General features: G+C 47.0%; 1 protein-coding gene across 9 annotated transcripts in view; it reads left to right on the top strand.

Moving 5' to 3' along the window:
- The window catches only part of PACS2 (phosphofurin acidic cluster sorting protein 2), a 116,567-nt gene that overhangs the window by 74,367 nt on the left and 21,422 nt on the right, over positions 1 to 20,778 (top strand). For 5 of the 9 annotated variants that reach the window (XM_073639163.1, XM_073639169.1, XM_073639166.1 and 2 more), the window contains exons 8-19: positions 631 to 690; positions 3,347 to 3,504; positions 4,223 to 4,313; positions 6,090 to 6,149; positions 7,964 to 8,065; positions 11,943 to 12,061; positions 12,484 to 12,616; positions 13,471 to 13,575; positions 14,136 to 14,242; positions 14,730 to 14,884; positions 15,204 to 15,314; positions 19,413 to 19,542. In XM_073639163.1, the coding sequence (XP_073495264.1) occupies positions 631 to 690; positions 3,347 to 3,504; positions 4,223 to 4,313; positions 6,090 to 6,149; positions 7,964 to 8,065; positions 11,943 to 12,061; positions 12,484 to 12,616; positions 13,471 to 13,575; positions 14,136 to 14,242; positions 14,730 to 14,884; positions 15,204 to 15,314; positions 19,413 to 19,542 (1,331 nt within the window). The remainder of the gene's footprint in view (positions 1 to 630; positions 691 to 3,346; positions 3,505 to 4,222; positions 4,314 to 6,089; positions 6,150 to 7,963; positions 8,066 to 11,942; positions 12,062 to 12,483; positions 12,617 to 13,470; positions 13,576 to 14,135; positions 14,243 to 14,729; positions 14,885 to 15,203; positions 15,315 to 19,412; positions 19,543 to 20,778) is intronic. The other 4 variants (XM_073639165.1, XM_073639162.1, XM_073639167.1 and 1 more) reach the window with 2 other exon arrangements.

The following is a 20,778-nucleotide window of genomic DNA, read 5'->3' as shown; positions in this document are numbered from 1 at the left end:
TCATCAGGTTTTACCGCATGGCGAAAAGATCACCTGATTAGGCCGGTGTACTTATTTAAATCCTCCAATTTAAAAAGAACATTTTTTTTTTTAGTCCGGCTAGAGTTGGAATCTTCCAATGGTTATTTTAGTGTCGTGCAGGAAAACTTTCACAAAGGTTTTTACAACTGTGGAAATTTTTTTTTTTTTCTCAATAAGTACACCAGCCTCACCAGGTCTAAATATCCATTTAATTAACTTGGCATTTTGTATTGTGTAATCTGGTGATCGGTCTTCTGTACAGGTTTGCACATAGAAGCATAAGAGAGACTAGAAATAAAGCGCTTATCTGCACCCTAAATATTCATCAATATGATGTCTGCAATCGGAGAATGTAGAATCTACCATCTTTTATTATGCATTTAGCTATACAAAATGTATTTTTTTGTGAAAGTCCATAAAAGGGGCAAAAAAAGTAACGAAGGAGTATTGCAAAGATGTTGGATTTTACAAGTGCTGTCATCACCAGTGCTAGATAGCCATGAATCTGCTTTAGCCAAAACCATTGGTAAAAAAAAAAAAAAAGAAGATGTTTTGAAGCATTCGGCAACCTGCTAGAAAACCATGAATGCTGTGTTTTTCGTTTTACAGCAGCAGAACTTCAAGCAAAAAGTGGTCGCTCTCTTACGAAGGTTCAAAGTCTCTGATGAGGTACTGTTCATGCTGTATATTGATGCTTGAGATCATTAATCGCTTCTCAGGACCCGGTCCATCGGATACATCCGACATCTCTGGCCTCTGGACTGGAGCCCTGAGATCCGAATCTCAGCTGATGGCATCCGCGGCTCTTCTTTTGATTAGCTGGTCTGCCACAATGTCGTCACTGTGGTATAACTCACCTGTGATGTGGCAGCGTCAGGCTGGCTAATCAAAAGAAGAGCCGCGGATGCAGGGAGGTTGGAGGCGGTTCTCAAAGCTCTCGTTACGGATGTAGCAGATGGACCCAGGTCCTGTGAATTGATACGCACCAACTCCAGAGGTAGTATACAGTGGGTACGGAAAGTATTCAGACACCTTTACATTTTTCACTCTTTGTTTCATTGCAGCCATTTGGTAAATTCTAAAAAGTTCATTTTTTTCCCTCATTAAAGTACACTCTGCACCCCATCTTGACTGAAAGAAAACAGAAACCCTTTGCTCAGTATTGAGTAGAAGCCCCCTTTTGAGCTAGTACAGCCATGAGTCTTCTTGGGAATGATGCAACAAGTTTTTCACAGCTGGATTTGGGGATCCTCTGCCATTCTTCCTTGCAGATCCTCTCCAGCTGGATGGTGAACGTTGGTGGACAGCCATTTTCAGGTCTCTCCAGAGATGCTCACTTGGGTTTAGGTCAGGGCTCTGGCTGGGCCAGTCAAGAATGGTCACAGAGTTGTTCTGAAGCCACTCCTTTGTTATTTTAGCTGTGTGCTTAGAGTCATTGTCTTGTTGAGACGTGAACCTTCGGCCAAGTCTGAGATCCAGAGCACTCTGGAAGAGGTTTTCATCCAGGATATCTCTGTACTTGGCCGCATTCATGTTTCCTTCATCTGCAACCAGTCGTCCTGTCCCTGCAGCTGAAAAACACCCCCATAGCATGATGCTTCCACCACCATGTTTCACTGTTGGGAGTGTATTGGGCAGGTGATGAGCAGTACCTGGTTTTCTCCACACATACAGCTTAGAATTATCACCAAAAGTTCTATCTTCTTCTCATCAGACCAGAGAATCTTATTTCTCATAGTCTGGGAGTCCTTCATGTGTTTTTGAGCAAACTCTATGCGGGCTTTCATATGTCTTGCACTGAGGAGAGGCTTCTGTTGGGCCACTCTGCCATAAAGGCCCGACTGGTGCAGTGATAGTTGACTTTGTGGAACTTTCTCCCATCTCCCTACTGCATCTCTGGATCTCGGCCACAGTGATCTTGGGGTTCTTCTTTACCTCTCTCACCAAGGCTCTTCTTCAACGATTGCTCAGTTTGGCTGGACGGCCAGGTCTAGGAAGACTTCTGGTGGTCCCAAACTTCTTCCATTTAAGGATTATGGAGGCCACTGTGCTCTTAAGAACCTAGAGTAATGCAGAAATTCTTTTGTAACCTTGGCCAGATCTGTGCCTTGCCACAATTCTGTCTCTGAGCTCCTTGGGCAGTTCCTTTGAGCTCATGATTCTCATTTGGTCTGACATGCACTGTGAGCTGTGAGGTCTTATATAGACAGGTGTGTGCCTTTCCAAATCAAGTCCTGTCAGTTTAATTAAACACAGCTGGACTCCAATGAAGGAGTAGAATCATCTCAAGGAGGATCACAAGGAAATGGACAGCATGTGACTTAAATATGAGTGTCTGAGCAAAGGGTCTGAAGACTTATGGCCATGTGATATTTCAGGTTTTCTTTTTTAATACATTTGCAAAAGTTTCTACATTTCTATTTCTTTCAGTCAAGATGGGGTGCAGAGTGTACTTTAATGAGAAAAAAAATGAACTTTTTAGAATTTACCAAATGGCTGCAATGAAACAAAGAGTGAAAAATGTAAAAGAGTCTGAATACTTTCCGTATCCACTGTATAATATATTGTAGATTTGGAGGGACAAGTTGTCATCAAAGGGGTTGTCCTATTTGGCACATTTATGGCATAGATGCACTGGGACCTGAATCTAGCTAAAAAATGGGGCTCTGGTGCACTGTCTCATGGAATGGAGGTTTTGGCGCACCCATAGTAGTGAATGAAAAGTGCAGCGTGCAGATGAAGGGGGCTGGTTTTGCAAAGAATCGGCAAGATCAGTCATGAATGGTTTGATGCATTTCATGGCCAATCCTATAAATCATTTTTCTTAAAGAGGGCCTGTCACCAGATCAAAAGTGATCAGTTTTCCTGCTTCTCCCCTGAGGATTCAATTTTAAGTCCGCCATATGGTTCCAGAAATGTAGGCCTTTTTATTTGGAGCTAATTGTTATGATCCCTACCCTGCGTGGCTCACAGGGTCCTAGGGGGGCCTGTCCCGCAGGGTCCTAGGGGGGCCTGTCCCGCAGGGTCCTAGGGGGGCCTGTCCCGCAGGGTCCTAGGGGGGCCTGTCCCGCAGGGTCCTAGGGGGGCCTGTCTGTAAGCGACTATTTACTCAGTGAGCCAAGCCTCCTTGTAAAGACCATAAAATATAGCACTAAATAACAAGGCCCAGATCTCTGATACTGTATTGTGGGTTAAAGAAAACCCTGAATACTCAAGGGAACAGCATTAATAAAACAATGGTTGTCTTTGAGCCAGTGATAGGTTCTCTTTAAAGTAGATTGAGGTGGAAAAATGTCTTCATTGTCTTCTGTACTAATATTTCTAGGTGCTTGACTCTGAACAGGACCCGGGGGAGCATGTGCCGGAAGTGGAGGAGGACATGGACTTGCTGTACGACACCCTGGATATAGAAAATCCAAGTGATAGCGGACCTGAAATGGAAGATGACGACAGCGTCCTCAGCACACCCAAACCAAAACTAAAGTGAGAAATGCAGTACATAAAGCTCTGAATGCTGATAGTGGCCATGACCAGACCGTCACATAGGAGACCAAGGAGCTGGCAGCGTGTAGAAGACCATACTAAATTATGGGGCTACACCCCAAATAACTTTGGTTAGGGAAAATCAATGACATGTAAGAGGATCAGACTGAGTTATATGAAGACCATATGCTTCCCGCAGTGCAGAATATAGGGTTTAGATCATCTCAAAAAATTGTTTGAAAATAATCAAAGTAGCACTTAGCAAAAGTTGAAGCAAACCCTATGGTCAGTACGGCCCCGGCTATCTCCCACAGTGCTATAGAGAATGAATGGGCCGAGGCTGGGCCCGCACCACGCAAGCTGTTGACTGCATGTCCTTCAAAAAACAAGCCATCAACTGAAAAATAAAAACATTGCGGGTCTCCGAAAATTACAAATTTCCTTTTTTTTCACCACTAAAATAATAATAATATAAAAATGTGGACGGAAAAATAAAAAAAAAGTTATGATGTTTGGATGTAGGGAAAGAAAAAATGGAAACACCAAAATGAAAATTTGCCTCGGCAGTAAGGGGGTTAAAGACTTATTATTATTATTATTATTATTTAAATATATATTTTTTTCTCACATCATTGATGGGTCTGTGGCTGGTGCTTGATAAAGATGAGAACTTGGGTAGATAAACCAACTGAAAACTGACGGAAAGCTTTTCTTCCAGGCCTTATTTCGAGGGTCTTTCCCACTCCAGCTCTCAGACGGAGATCGGAAGCTTGCATAGCATCAGAAGCCAGAAAGAATTGCCAAGTCCTGTGAGTAGAGATGTCTGCGCCATGCTGGATTTTGCAGCATGTATGCTCCAGATGAAGGCTTCTAAGTCCACAAAGCAACGCCATATTATTAATGGAGGGGAGACGAGCCTGACAGAACTGTGATTTCTGTCGCTTCATTGGGGGAAACGGGAACCATGGGTTAATATTCTGCCACCTGGAGGCTGACACGAAGAAAAAAAGCGGATTCCTCCCCAGCAGGCAATTCTTGGGCAGCCGACACCCAGTTACTCAGTTTAGCTTAGTGTCGTTCGGAGGCAGACATGGGTCTGAGGAGCAGGTAGGTCTTAACCCAGATTAGGCAGTTAGGAGCTATCTCTTTTGACCTGTCAATTTGGAAGGTCGGGTTAAGCTCATGTGCTCCTGCCATTGCACAGCTCTTCCACACCCCCGGGTAGAAGCTTCCTGGATCCTGAGCCTCCAGGCGTCTGTTCTTCTATTCCATAGGGCCACTACTTCGTCTTCAGTCCACATCTTTGTGGAGCTCTTACCTTCTGGTGATAAGTCTTGGCAGTAGGGTACTACAAGCAGTTGAGTAGTACCCCGAGGGATGGCTGTTCTTCCTTCTGCAGTACTGGCGTTAGTTATCACACCCCTGGCTCTGCTTTAGGACGTCCCATAGTTCCTGTGACCCCAATGAAGCGACTGAGAAATCTAACCACAAAAGTCAGGATTTTATGTACTTGTACTATCGTCTTTTTATATAGAGTCTGACACATAGGCTCAAAGCTTTCCTGGCGTTCATCAGCTCAAAGGAAGCAGTCAAGACGTTGAGTAATAGAAGTAAAAACGCGAAGAGTAAACCAATTGGACGTGTAATAGCAATTGGGTCCTTAAAGGGGTTGTCCAGTGAAAACCAGGTATTGCCTGTGTGCTGGATAGGTGATGCCTTTTTTGATCGGTGGGGATCTAACTGCACTGATCTGCAGAACCCTGTCTAGCATGAAGCTGCAGGTTGGATGCCTGAATGCCCCCCCATTCATTGTGTATGGGGCCGGAGAAAGCCGAGCACAGTACTGAACAGCCCCATAGTGACTGAATGGAGGGGCTGTGAGGATAAACGGACCCCCTCCTGCCAGTCGGTGCGGGATCCAGCATTTGGACTCCCATCAGTTAATAATTTTTCATCGGACAACCCCTTTAAGAGAGAGAGAGAGAATTTTTTGTAGAGATGAAAAAAAAACAGCAATCATTGGGTCTAGAGCATTATGGTTGATTACCTGGTGTGTATGAGAAATATAAGGGGATGTAGAGTATACAAGGTTATTTACCCCGAAAACCGGAGCGGACTAAAGCCAGCGCACAGGCCACACACCAGACTTATTGTGCGCTTTATACTCATTTTGTGCCTCCCAGTAAAGGAACGTTTGTAAAATGTACTGGAATTAATAAGACAAGCGGCATTATTGTAGTGCAGAAGATGACATAACATGAAACAACCAAGAGATGGAGTAATAAAAGCCAGACCTGCCCCGTGTGTGGCGCTGCCCCGTGTGTGGCGCTGCCCCGTGTGTGGCGCTGCCCCGTGTGTAGCGCTGGCCCTTGTATAACGCTGCCTGCGGCACTGCCCATGTGTGGCACAGCTGCTGGTTTTATGCCCCCCTTCTCTGATGAAGGGGATATCGCATTATCTGACAGGCGATTGATATCAGAGGGTGATATGAGTGGCGCTGGTATACGGGGAGGTGTCAGTGTTTGGAGGCGTCTGCACCATCTGAACATTCATGTCTAATAGTTTTGTACATTGTGCATTTGCAGAACAGTAATGTCCATTTTGAGAAACCTCATCGTGACCTCACTCAGTCCGCAAACACCGACGTAAGTCCCAATTTATGTACGGTCGTGTATATAGGTGTATGGTGAGGATGCATGGCCATGTATATAGGTGTAAGGGGAGGATGCACAACCATGTATATAGGTGTATGGGGAGAATGTATGGCCGTGTATATAAAAGTGCTTCTCACTAAATTAGAATATCATCAAGAAGCTAATTTATTTCAGTTCTTCAATACAAAAAGTGAAGCTCCTATATTATATAGAGTCATTACACACAGAGTGATCTATTCCAAGTGTTTATTTCTGTTAATGTTGATGATTATGGCTTACAGCCAATGAAAACACAAAAGTCATTATCTCATTAAATTAGAATAATTAACAAAAAACACCTGCAAAGGCTTCCTATGTGTTTAAAAAGATCCTTTAGTCTGTTTCAGTAGGCTCCACAATCATGGGGAAGACTGCTGACTTGACAGATGTCCAGAAGACAGTCATTGACACACTCCACAAGGAGGGTAAGCCACAAAAGGTCATTGCTAAAGAAGCTGGCTGTTCAGAGTGCTGTATCCAAGCATATTAATGGAAAGTGGAAGGAAAAAGTGTGGTCGAAAAAGGTGCACAAGCAACCGGGATAACCGCAGCCTTGAAAGGATTGTTAAGAAAAGGCCTTCCAAAAATTTTGGGGAGATTCACAAGGAGTGGACTGCTGCTGGAGTCATTGCTTCATGAGCCACCACACACAGACGTATCCAGGACATGGGCTAAAAGAGTCACATTCCTGGTGTCAAGCCACTCATGACCAATAGACAACGCCAGGAGCGTCTTACCTGGGCCAAGGAGAAAAAGACCTGGACTGATGCTGAGTGATCCAAGGTGTTTTCAGATGAAAGTAAATTTTGCATTTAATTTGGAGATCAAGGTCCAGAGTCTGGAGGAAGAGTGGAGAGGCCACAATCCAAGCTGCTGGAGGTCTAGTGTGAAGTCTCCACAATCAGTGATGGTTTGAGGAGCCATGTCATCTGCTGGTGGAGGTCCACTGTGTTTTATCAAGACCAAAGTCAGCGCAGCCGTCTACCAGGAAATTTTAGAGCACTTCATGTTTCCCTCTGCCGACAAGCTTTATGGAGATGGAAATGTCATTCTCCAGCAGGACTTGGCCCCTGTCCACACTGCCAAAAGTACCAATACCTGGTGTAAAAACAACAGTATCACTGTGCTTGATTGGCAGCAAACTCGCCTGACCTTAACCCCATAGAGAATCTATTATAGAGAATCTATGGGGTATTGTCAAGAGGAAGATGAGAGACCCCAGACCCAACAATGCAGACGAGCTGAAGGCTGCTATCAAAGCCACCTGGGCTTCCATAACACCTCAGCAGCCACAGGCTGATCGCCTCCATGCCACATTGCCGCATTGATGCAGGAATTGATGCAGAAGGAGCCGCGACCAAGTACTGAGGGCATTTACTGAGCATACATTTCAGTAGGACATTTCGGATTTTAAAAACATTTTTCAATCTGTTGTTATAAATTATTCTAATTTACTGAGATAATGACTGTTGTGTTTTCATTGGCTGTAAGCCATAATCATCAACATTAACAGAAATAAACACTTGAAATAGATCACTCTGTGTGTAATGACTCTATCTAATATAGGAGCTTCACTTTTTGTATTGAAGAACTGAAATAAATTACATTTTTGATGATATTCTAATTTAGTGAGAAGCACTTGTAGGTGTACCGGGAGGATGTACGGCCGTATATATAGGTGTATGGGGAGAACATACGGCTGTGTGTATATACAAATTTGTCATATGTTAACTTTGGGTTTTCATCTTTAATTACATTTTTATTAGTGCTCAACCCACTTCCATTTATCTGCGCAGCTGGAGGATACTGAGAGACGGCCGTCGTTACCCAAGCACTCGCCTGAGAGTGTGTCTGATGCTGTATCCCTGGTAGGTACACGCCTGTACGCCGCCTCTCATATTGTCACCATCTCATATCATATCAGCATATTACAGGGAATCTGTCAGCAGGGTTTGCTATGTAATCTGAGAGCAGTATGATGTAGTGGCAGAGACCCTGATTCCAGCCATGTCACTTTCTGGGCCGTGTGTTCGCTCGCTCCTGACAAGGAGTCTGTGACGTGAAACATTGTGCTAATCAGAAAGTATATTCACAAATGCTGCATCTTTCTTGAACTGGAAAAAAAAAACACACTAATGATGTTATGAGACAAACCTGCTTAATGTGGAGCGCTGCTCCATCCCTCTCTAACACTGACCCCCAGTAGAGCGAGCTTACGAGGAATGTGTCAGGAGGTTTCTACATATGGAGGTACAGTTGTCAGCTATCTCCCCCCAATTCTCCCATACACGGGAGCGCTCGCTCGGCCGGCACCGATCTCCCTGACTCTCCCATACACAGGAGCACTCGCTCGGCCAGCAGCAATCTCCCAGACTCTCCCATACACAGGAGCGCTTGCTCTGCCAGCAGCGATCTCCCAGACTCTCCCATACACAGGAGCGCTTGCTCGGCCGGCAGCGATCTCCCTGACTCTCCCATACACAGGAGCGCTTGCTCGGCCAGCAGCGATCTCCCAGACTCTCCCATACACAGGAGCGCTTGCTCTGCCAGCAGCGATCTCCCAGACTCTCCCATACACAGGAGCGATCGCTCGGCCGGCAGCTACCTCCCCCGACTCTCCCAAACACAGGAGCGATCGCTCGGCCAGCAACGATCTCCCATACACAGGAGCGATCGCTCGGCCGGCAGCTACCTCCCCCGACTCTCCCATACACAGGAGCGATCGCTCGGCCAGCAACGATCTCCTATACACAGGAGCGATCGCTCGGCCGGCAGCTACCTCCCCCGACTCTCCCAAACACAGGAGCGATCGCACGGCCGGCAGCTACCTCCCCCGACTCTCCCAAACACAGGAGCGATCGCTCGGCCGGCAGCTACCTCCCCCGACTCTCCCAAACACAGGAGCGATCGCTCGGCCGGCAGCTACCTCCCCCGACTCTCCCAAACACAGGAGCGATCGCACGGCCGGCAGCTACCTCCCCCGACTCTCCCAAACACAGGAGCGCTCGCTCGGCCAGCAATGATCTCCCATACACAGGAGCGCTCGCTCGGCCAGCAATGATCTCCCATATACAGGAGCTCTCGCTCGGCCAGCAACGACCTCCCACACACAGGAGCGCTCGCTCGGCCAGCAACGATCTCCCAGACTCTCCCATACACAGGAGCGCTCGCTTGCCTGCAGCGATGTCCCCCAACTCTCCCATACACAGGAGCCATCGCTTGGCTGGCAGCTACCTCCCCCGACCCTCCCATACACAGGATTGATCGCTCGGCCGGCAGCTACCTCCCCCTACTCTCCCATACACAGGAGGGCTCGCTCGGCCGGCAACTACCTCCCCCCGACTCTCACATACACAGGAGCGATTGCTCGGCCGGCAGCTACCTCCCCCGACTCTCCCATACACAGGAGCCATCGCTTGGCCGGCAACTACCTCCCCCGACTCTCCCATACACAGGATTGATCGCTCGGCCGGCAGCTACCTCCCCCTACTCTCCCATACACAGGAGCGATCGCTCGGCCGGCAACTACCTCCCCCCGACTCTCACATACACAGGAGCGATTGCTCGGCCGGCAGCTACCTCCCCCGACTCTCCCATACACAGGAGCGCTTGCTCGGCCGGCAGCTACCTCCCCCGACTCTCCCATACACAGGAGCTCTTGCTCGGCCGGCAGCTACCTCCCCCGACTCTCCCATACACAGGAGCCATCGCTTGGCTGGCAGCTACCTCCCCCGACCATCCCATACACAGGATTGATCGCTCGGCCGGCAGCTACCTCCCCCTACTCTCCCATACACAGGAGCGATTGCTCGGCCAGCAGCTACCTCCCCCTACTCTCCCATACACAGGAGCGATCGCTCGACTGGCAGCGATGTCCCAGACTCTCCCATACACAGGACCGATCACTCGGCTGGCAGCTACCTCCCCCGACTCTCCCATACACAGGAGCGCTCGCTCGGCCAGCAACGATCTCCCATACACAGGAGCGCTCGCTCGACCAGCAACGATCTCCCATACACAGGAGCGCTTGCTCGGCCTGCAACGATCTCCCATACACAGGAGCGCTCGCTCGGCCAGCAACGATCTCCCAGACTCTCCCATACACAGGAGCGCTCACTTGGCCAGCAGCGATCTCCCAGACTCCCATACACGGGTGCGTTCGCTCGGCCAGCAGCGATCTCCCCCGACTCTCCCATACACAGGAGTGCTCACTGGGCCGGCAGCGATCTCCCCGACTCTCCCATACACAGGAGTGCTCACTGGGCCGCCAGCGATCTCCCCGACTCTTCCATACACAGGAGAGCTTGCTCTGCCAGCAGCGATCTCCCAGACTCTCCCATACTCAGGAGCGCTTGCTCTGCCAGCAGCGATCTCCCAGACTCTCCCATACACAGGAGCGCTTGCTCTGCCAGCAGCGATCTCCCCCGACTCTCCCATACACAGGAGTGCTTGCTCTGCCAGCAGCGATCTCCCAGACTCTCCCATACACAGGAGCACTTGGTCTGCCAGCAGCGATCTCCCAGACACTCCCATACACAGGAGCGCTTGGTCTGCCAGCAGCGATCTCCCAGACTCTCCCATACACAGGAGCGCTTGCTCTGCCAGCAGCGATCTCCCCGACTCTCCCATACACAGGAGCACTCGCTCGGCCAGCAGCGATCTCCCAGACTCTCCCATACACAGGAGCGCTTGGTCTGCCAGCAGCGATCTCCCTGACTCTCCCATACACAGGAGCACTCGCTCGGCCAGCAGCGATCTCCCAGACTCTCCCATACACAGGAGCGCTCGCTCGGCCAGCAGCGATCTCCCAGACTCTCCCATACACAGGAGCGCTTGCTCGGCCAGCAGCGATCTCCCAGACTCTCCCATACACAGGAGCACTCGCTCGGCCAGCAGCGATCTCCCAGACTCTCCCATACACAGGAGCACTCGCTCGGCCAGCAGCGATCTCCCAGACTCTCCCATACACAGGAGCGCTTGCTCGGCCAGCAGCGATCTCCCAGACTCTCCCATACACAGGAGCACTCGCTCGGCCAGCAGCGATCTCCCAGACTCTCCCATACACAGGAGCACTCGCTCGGCCAGCAGCGATCTCCCCGACTCTCCCATACACAGGAGCACTTGCTCTGCCAGCAGCGATCTCCCAGACTCTCCCATACACAGCTGCGCTCGCTCGGCCAGCAGCGATCTCCCCGACTCTCCCATACACAAGAGCTTTCGCTCCTGTGTTCTCTGAAAAAGCTTCTGCCAAACTCCTGTGGCGGCCGCTCATCTTTTGGAGAAAGGATCAGCAGGCTGAAATCAGAGAGGCTTGATCCTTCGGTCACTTGACATCAGTCCCACATACACATTAGACTGTCAATATTTTGAGTTCAGCCAACATTAGTCTAAAGTGCCCGGGGCCTTAATACAGTAGAGAAGTTGGTGGGTGGTCTAGGCGGATAGCAGTTGTGTAGCTGTTGTGTAACAAGGTGACTTCTGTTTCTTTCCATCTCTGCTGTTCGGCCTGACCTGTCATGTGCAGATCCGGTATGTTGTCGTGTTCAGTACGAGCTTAGATAGATGTGACTGTCCTTTGTATTTGCCCCGCTCCCTATTCCTGAGGATCTTATAGTCTGAGGATCAAATCTGGCTCTTCTGAGTGACCTAGGCCTCCTATCAGATAGTAAATGTAGTGCCCAGTGTGACCTGTTAGACATATACAGCTGAACGGTTCTTCTTTACGGGTTTGCTTTACTCCCATAGGACACCTCTTCGCAGGATCCACAAGAGATTGAACTTTCCACGCTGGATGTTTTCGTGGAGAGGTTACCCCCAAGTGGAAAGATAACAAAGACCGAGTCCTTGATCATTCCTTCTACTCGGTAATCAAGAAATCAAAACTAAGATGTAAAAAAATAATGAAGCAATATTCACCAGCCATCACTCCTCCATTTCCAACACTTCCATCTCCCCACTGGTCTCCACTTCCTGCTGCTGCGACTGGGACATGTGACCACTGCAGTCAGTCACTGGCTGCAGCTGATCCCCCTCCTAGGCCAATGATTGGCTTCAGTGGTTACATGTCCTTCTGACTGAGCATCATGACTGCAGCAGAAAGAGACCGGCGGGGAATCAGCAAGTTTTAATATTTCTTGTTTTTGTTTTTTTTTTTCTGGGCATTTTGCTTTAATATGCTAAAAGGTCTCAGTGTCATTCTTGTTTTCCTTGGCCTATTGCAGTGAAGACTTGTGCTATAGCGATTGTGCCGATGATTTAATAGATTTTCATTTTTTTCTGACTACAGCTTGGACGGAAAACAAACGGGTCGTCGTGGTAGGAGCACATCATTGAAAGAAAGGCAAGCCTCACGACCCCAGAACGAGAGAGCCAATAGCCTAGATAACGAACGTTCACCCGATACTCGGAATCACCTGCAGGTAAGACCGCCAGATAAGGAGACTCTGCAGTCTTATACTGTCTCCTGCATCTAACCCATAGTGGATCACCTGCAGGTAAGACTGCCAGATAAGCAGACTCTGCAGTCTTATACTGTCTCCTGCATCTAACCCATAGTGGATCACCTGCAGGTAAGACCGCCAGATAAGCAGACTCTGCAGTCTTATACTGTCTCCTGCATCTAACCCATAGTGGATCACCTGCAGGTAAGACCGCCAGATAAGCAGACTCTGCAGTCTTATACTGTCTCCTGCATCTAACCCATAGTGGATCACCTGCAGGTAAGACTGCCAGATAAGCAGACTCTGCAGTCTTATACTGTCTCCTGCATCTAACCCATAGTGGATCATCTGCAGGTAAGACCGCCAGATAAGCAGACTCTGCAGTCTTATACTGTCTCCTGCATCTAACCCATAGTGGATCATCTGCAGGTAAGACCGCCAGATAAGCAGACTCTGCAGTCTTATACTGTCTCCTGCATCTAACCCATAGTGGCTGCTGGACGACTCCGCTTGGGATTATTTTACCTAGTCTCTGTTACAGACCCTCAAGCACTTTATTTTTAAGAGGTCCATAATTCAGCCTTGATTAGCTTATTTCTATTTCTAGTGGTCATATCAGATCTCCAATAATTCTACATAAGCAATCCTAAAATTTTGGCAGCATTCCGTCACCACTAGAGGGCGCCTAGAGCCCACTGCAGACTCTCCATACATTGATGTCTGTGATAAGTCAGTGTGCAGTAACCCATCCCACTATATGAGTATGGGGTCTTACAGCTCTCTGTCTGACTGCTGCTTTCACCATACATTGCTCAAATATATTTCATGTTCAGATTCCCAGGAAAACAGTGTATGATCAGCTCAACCACATCCTGGTATCCGACGACCATCTCCCTGAAAACATTATCCTTATCAACATTTCGGACTGGCAGGGCCAGGTAAGCGTCCTTCATTACTTATGTTGCCCTACTAATATGCTGATATACCAGGAACAGATCCCTTTAATAGCAAATAATAGCCTTCCAAGTGCTGTAGCCCTTCGACTTTAGACTCTGAAGTCCAGATTTATACATTTTATTTTTAGCTCCAAAACTCTGTGCTGATTAATTTCTTAATCATTTTTATTAATCGGAGCTCCAAATCCTCTGCAAATACATTGTTTTGAAAAAATAACATGCTTGCATGTTACCACTAGAGGGAGCTCTGGAGCTGACTGCATACTGTGCTGCAGGCGAGATGTTAACCATGTTTATGCTGGAGAATTTAGAGCAATGCCTCCAAAAACAAGGCTCCCAATGCTGTAAGGAGTTTTTTTTAGGAATGAAAAATGTTTAGCCTATAATATAGCATAATAGTGTAAGATGAACGTGTATTAGTCTATATTTCGCATAGTTAAGAGTTCCAGCTCAGTAACCTTCATCAGTGCAAAAAAAATGGCAATCAAAGTTTTAGCTGTATGTATAGGTGTGTAATACATTCACCTGTTTTTGCTTTTCAGCTTCTTTCAAATATCTTGCAAAAACACGACCTTCCCCTAGTCTGCACTTGCTCTCCAGCGGATATTCAGGCTGCTTTTAATACCATAGTATCCAGAATACAGCGATAGTAAGTATCAAGTGTTGGTCTCCGAGCTGCATCGGATATTGACCTCGCCGGGTGCTTCACCTCTGCTCCAATCTTTTCTATTCTGCACGTCTCCTAAGATATGGAAAAAATGTTACTTCTTGACCGATCGTCTCCAAGATTTATTATCTTCTAGATCAGAGGGGTCCCAACCACTATGACCCGCACCCATATTCGGCAGAATGGGGCATGGTTATCCCCCTGTAGACTGGATCGGCAGTGCGCATGCCCGATTCTGCAGCCTCCTAGAGAATGAATGGCACAAAGGTCAGGCATGCGCACTGCCGATCCATTCTTCAGGGGGATAACAGTGCCCCACTCTGCCAAGTGGTCGGACCCCCACCCATCTGTAAGTTATAACTTCTCGTCACTGGACACCTCCTCTCTGAGTTTGCTCTTGTTAATAAATGGATCTGTGATGTGCATGATAAAACGGAAAGTATTGATTCAATGTACGTTCTCTTTTTAGTTGTAATTGCAATTCACAGCCACCAAATCCTGTGAAAGTTGCGGTAGCGGGCGCTCAGAATTACCTCAGTGCTGTCCTCAGGCTGTTCGTGGAGCAGCTGTCACACAAAACCCCAGACTGGGTGGGATACCTGCGCTTTCTCATTATCCCATTAGGTGAGTATCATTGATCCTTCCCAGCGAGTCTTGGGGGTTCGCCATTATGTGACTGTCTATAAGGGTCCTTTATGAACAGTTAGTTATTGACTATATAGGAAGTCAGTAACTGATCGTTTACTGGGATCCCTTTGCCAATCATTTCCCAGTGTAAAAGACCCTTAGGAAATGGGGTAATGAGACTGTGAGCCCCCCTGGGCTGTGAAGGATGTTCAGTCTCCGGTACAGGCTGTACTCCCATCCCCCCACACCATTTGCACCCTGTGTTAGACCATTATGCTTCTAAATTTGTACTTTGTGTTATTTTCGACTTTTGCAGGCTCCAATCCCGTAGCCAAATACCTGGGCACTGTGGACTACAAATACAACAACCTTTTCCAGGATTCAGCCTGGAGAGAACTGTTCACAAAACTGGACGCACAAACCTCAGGTAATTTAATGGGGTTATTCTAGAAAAGGAAAGCAAATCTTAGACCGACCCTTGGGTTCCACATTGTACCTGGAGGCCCCCTCTCCTCTTATGGGACCGCAGATATCCAGGCCCTTCTACTTACTCTGCCTGCCAGATCTCCACATTCACACTATGGATCGATAGTGACGCTAATGTCACAATTCCCCAGCTATTTACTATGAAAAAGCGGAGAGTTGCTTTAAAGGGAATCTGTCAGTAGGATCATCCCTCCTAAGCTGTCGTTATGGGCATGTAGGTCATAGGAAGCTGAATAAAATGATACCTTGTTATCTGCGATCTGATTTTTTTCCCTCACCCATGACAGCACCATACGAGAGAGTAGGATCTGCCCCTATTACTGGACAGGGAGCCCTATAATAAAAAGGCAACTCGCACTTCCTCCTTCAATGTAGTTTGGCCTAGGGTGAATGGCTTGTGTGCGTCGTGGCTTGTGTGCGTCGTGGCTTGTGTGCGCCGAGCCTCGTGGCTTGTGTGCGCCGAGCCTCGTTGGCTTGTGTGCGCCGAGCCTCGTTGGCTTGTGTGCGCCGAGCCTCGTGGGCTTGTGTGCGCCGAGCCTCGTGGCTTGTGTGCGCCGAGCCTCGTGGCTTGTGTGCGCCGAGCCTCGTGGCTTGTGTGCGCCGAGCCTCGTGCCAATTCTGGTCTGGGCTTATGTCACATCTTGGCCTGTCTGAAGCTTTTTCAGACCGCTTCATAGTTGTGGAAACCCTGCCACATTAGATGTAGGATTTTCCTCAGCTGTCTGCCTCACGGTGGGTTGCCCAGTTAGCCAGGCAACTTGGCGCTTGTAGATCGGTTTTCACTAAGGTCTCAAAGCTTCACTAACCCTTTACTAGCAATATTGCTGATATTGGTAAGGAGGTTTTCCGGACGATGCCCTCGGTCTGGGGTGATTCTATTAAATACAGTCCGAAGGATAGCTGCTGAGGTCCAGTCCATCCCTCAGACTTGGATAGCATATTGCACTGCTCTGCATTTAACATCTATGTCCCAGTGATCCTCTTGGTAAAGGATGTTAATGGTGGCGCTAAAAAGAATAATACCAATTTAAGTCCAGTTGATCTTCACAATCTAGGATCATTAGATGAACTGGCTGATAAACATCTACAGCTCAGTTTCCCCCTCCTAGTGCAAGATGGTCATGGCTGCGCTAAGCCTAATGAAACCACTGTAAGTCCTGTTAAAACTCCTAGCTGGAGTCTTCCAATGACCTTTTGGACGTTAAGTGATTAAACTCGTTATACCCCATACCCCCCTGATCGGGAATGGTAAGAGGCTTCAAGTTGTACTCGCCGGTAGGGGGGATGGAAAACCAACATTTGCCCCAATCTACCCTCCTGGTATAGAATGATAAGATATTCCGGGCTGACACCCTAAGGGAGGTATGAGTTGGACTCATCGGTAGGGAAGTTGATAAACCACCAATTGCCCCAATCTACCCTCCTGGTATGGAATGGTAAGATGAACTCGATTGTAATGAGTCGGGCAGCACTACCAGTCTGCCCTCCTAAGGGAAGTGCAAGCTGGTCTCGCCGGTATAGGACTGACAAACCAGTAAATATCCCAGTCCGTCCTCCTAATGGAGTTGCACGACAGAGATGATTATACCAGATCTGGTAAAAAAAATTTCAAGACCAGTGTATCCTCCCAGTTAAAAGTTTAAAAGTGGGGAAGATGGACTAAGTGGAAATTAAGTCAATGGAGCCATATTACACAATATGTATTCTTGGGATTGAAGTCATAAACTGGTAGGCTCAACTAAGTGTCGAGTTGGACAAATATCCAGTCAGTGCGCTCTTGGAGTGATAAGACGGCAACTCTGCAATAAACCTATAAAGGGAGGAGGAATGAGTTAAAATGTCCCCGTACCCTTGAGACTCCTGTGGTGAAGGAGAAGCATCTTTGCTAGTTAAGACGAACGCCTTCACACTGAGGTAAGACCGTTCTGATTATTACTCAAGCACAGGATGATACGTACTTAAGGTACATGTTTAACAGGACGGGATGCTAATACCTTAGCTTAAGACCATCTGAGATTTGACCAATACCATAAGAGATCTAGATCTTTCTGAATGAGTGGCTTCTGAAGAAAAAGGGTGCATCAGAGGCAATCGTTATCACTCGGTTTACTTAGTTTCTTTGCTTGAAAACTAATCAATTTTGCATTTGAACCATTTTCAACTAACAATCTCCATGGTTGGATTAACCTCCATTTAAGTTTCAGAATTGATGCCATTATAGGGGAATAGCGTAAATGCCATCATCCCTGCATGTATGGTGGATTGTGACTTTTCTTTTGGAATAGCTCAGATCTGTGTTTTGCCCTTTCTAGTTGTATTCGCTCTTAGTACTTGATTGTGGTAGCCAGAAACTCCCCAGGATGGAAATCTCAAACTATGCGTCCGTTTGACTTAAATACATTTCTTGGTGGGGGAAGGGGGACTTAACGTTACACCCTAAGGGATATAAAGTAATAAATATTTCTGCTGGGTTTTGGAATCCCCATTTTGGCAATCTGAGATGCTCTATCTACTCTTAATAGCATAGAGTTGGGTAGTTTTGAAAAATTATGTGATCGTTGACCCTAGAAAGGTTTCTTACGGTCCAGATCTTGGCCTTAAGGGGGGCCTGCAATGGAAAATGCCAACAATATTAAGGTAGAAACCCTACGTGAAGCCTGGTTAAGGTTACCAGGTTCCCTGAATCTATTAACTTCTGCTTCCATTGACACGCTGAATCTTATATTCTTCAGTTGTTGGTTAGGTGATTTAATGAGAACACAATATATAATCAAATATGCAAAATATATTCAACCATGCATATAAGTGAAGTCTCTAAATATAGACCTTCTCTGGGAGATAGAGAGGAAAGAGTTGTTGTAAAATTCCATTTACTCCTGTTGGCGCTTTTGGTTAAAGCTCCAAATCGATAGACATTATGTTGATTGTGAAAGTTTTAGATATCATTCAATCTTCCTTCTTGAAGCACTATCCTTTGAACTAGGATATTCCGGGGATCTTTCTTCAGGTGTAAGATCCTACAGGGGGGCTCCCTCCCTATTGAATGACTCTGTTGCTATCGTCTCTCGTATGGTGCTGTCATGGGTGAGGGGAAAAATGATAATTACTTACCAGTAATTTCATTTTCCTGAAACCCATGACCGCACCCTATTTTTCCCTCCCTCTGGCTTTTGGTTGATGATGGTTCTCAATCTTCTCGTCTCACAATGAAGAATGGGCTTGAGTGAATGTATAAATTAGAATGATGATGAATTGGGTGACTCCTACTTGACTCCTGGAAACCACATTGAAGGAGGAAGTGAGAGTTGCCTTTTTATTTTGTGCTCAGGGCTTCCTGTCCGGTAATAGGGGTGGATCCTGCTCTCTCTCTCGTATGGTGCTGTCATGGGTTTCAGGAAAATCAAATTACCGGTAAGTAATTCACAGTTTTCTTAATATGTAAATGAGCTGTTAAGATCTATGGGTTATACATGGATCTTGAGAATCTGCCTCCAGAGCTGCTTATAAATGAAAGGCAGTGTTATCAGTGTGAGACATGTAATGACTGACAGTCTGCTCTCCTGATCTACAGGTCTCATGGTAACACCCCTGTCATTTATAAGCTCTGAAGGCAGATTCTCAGGGAGATCTATGTCCGGCCCATAGATCTTAACAGCTCATTTACATATAAGAAAAACATGGATTTCTCAGGGATAAAACATTGGATCGCAGGTATCAAGGTATCATTTTATTCAGATTCCTATGGCCTACATGCCCATATAGACGGCTTAGGAGGGGTGATCCTACTGACAGATGCCGCCCTTTTAAGCACCAGACATGAAGAATTATCTCACCGTAAGCTCTACAGTATGTCAGCCCTAATGCAAAAATAAAAGATTCCCTTCTCAGGACCCCTTCCGCTATGAGAGTGACTTTCATTTTGGCTGACCCCCCAGAACTTGGCCACCCTATAATACTACATTTGCCCTGTGGCTAACCACTATGTACAAATAAAGCATAACATCCAAGAAGTTATCTTTTGTTTGCCTTTTTTTCCCAGATGTTTCTTTGCTGTCTACAATCCAGGAGCCCCCCGATGTGGTGTCACGGGTCACGCAGTACATTGCCGGAGCAAACTGCGCCCATCAGCTGCCCATAGCAGAGGCCATGTTGACTTACAAACAGAAAAGGTATACTGTGGGTCTTTACATTTTTAATTCAAGCATTGTGAATATGGTACATTTTTTTTTTATTTTGCTTTTCTCTTTCCGGTATCACCGTATGGCAAGATGTGGGCAAATGCCGTACACTTCATTTAATGGAAGGGATTTTCTGGGTACACAGGACAGGGTTACAGCACGTTTTTGTGGATTACTTGATCCGTTGTGGCGTTGCCCTACAATAGCTGTATGGCTTTTAATTTTTTTTAATACATTTTAGGCATTTTTTTATCCCATCTTGTGTACCAGGAAACCTTTTACTGTACATAGAAAAGTTAGTAGACACCATTTAGTTTATTAATTGTGATATCTGGGCGATACGGAGACACAGTGTTTTAAAGAGAACTTGTGTTGAAAATGGTATGTGATCTGCAGGCGGGATGTTATAGAAGAAGCTGATCAAAAAGGGATGGACATATTTGTGGGAAAAGTTTCAGATGAACTTGCTTTTAATGCATTGTAATCCCTGGTTTTTGTGCGGAGGAGTCAAGTGGGCGGTCCCTGTATGACTGTATATCTAGAGATCGCGGAGAGTCACTGATGGGACCTCTCACTGGACTCATGCATACAAACACCAGGGATTTTAATGAAAAACATGGCAAGTTATTCTGACTCCTTTCCCACACCCTATATATCATTCTGCTCGGCTTCTCTGTACCGAGCTGTCCACCAAGTGACTGCACGGACAGCGAGATTATACAGCATAACAAGGTTACATCATAGAGCAAACAGCATGTCTCATTGCTCATTAATAGTGTCTGGCAAAGTTAACCTTGCCCTTAATGTATCGTGGGTCTAATATATTAACCAATGGCATAAGACACCTCTGACAGGCACAAATATCACATATTTTAATCTTGAGACAATACTTCTCATGGCCTTGGGACGAACACAAATCAAGGCTTCCAGTAATTGCACCCTTAGTATTGGCTGCCTCCGTTTTGCAGTAACTGAAGGTTAATCAGATATGCTAATTTGGGTGGTTGGTGCACCCTTGGTGTGGCCAAGCGATGCAGTACTCTGCTCTGCCCACTGGTTTTGCATGGTCCTGCCTTCCTCACTGGTGATTGACGGCGCTGACTTGCCAGTGCTTACTCCACGGATGCTAGTACTGTCAATTACCAAATGAGGAGGCTGGGCTTGTAAAGGCAGTGGGCGGAGCAATGCACTGAGCCTCCTCTTCTGATAAGTGGGCAGTCGGATGTC

Source organism: Phyllobates terribilis, unplaced genomic scaffold, assembly GCF_046119375.1.
Source record: "Phyllobates terribilis strain yellow unplaced genomic scaffold, ASM4611937v1 Scaffold_7__3_contigs__length_470593459, whole genome shotgun sequence".
In the NCBI taxonomy this organism is placed as follows: domain Eukaryota; kingdom Metazoa; phylum Chordata; class Amphibia; order Anura; family Dendrobatidae; genus Phyllobates; species Phyllobates terribilis.
The sequence above is the reverse complement of the archived record's forward strand: the minus strand, read 5'-3'. Positions and strand labels throughout refer to the sequence as shown.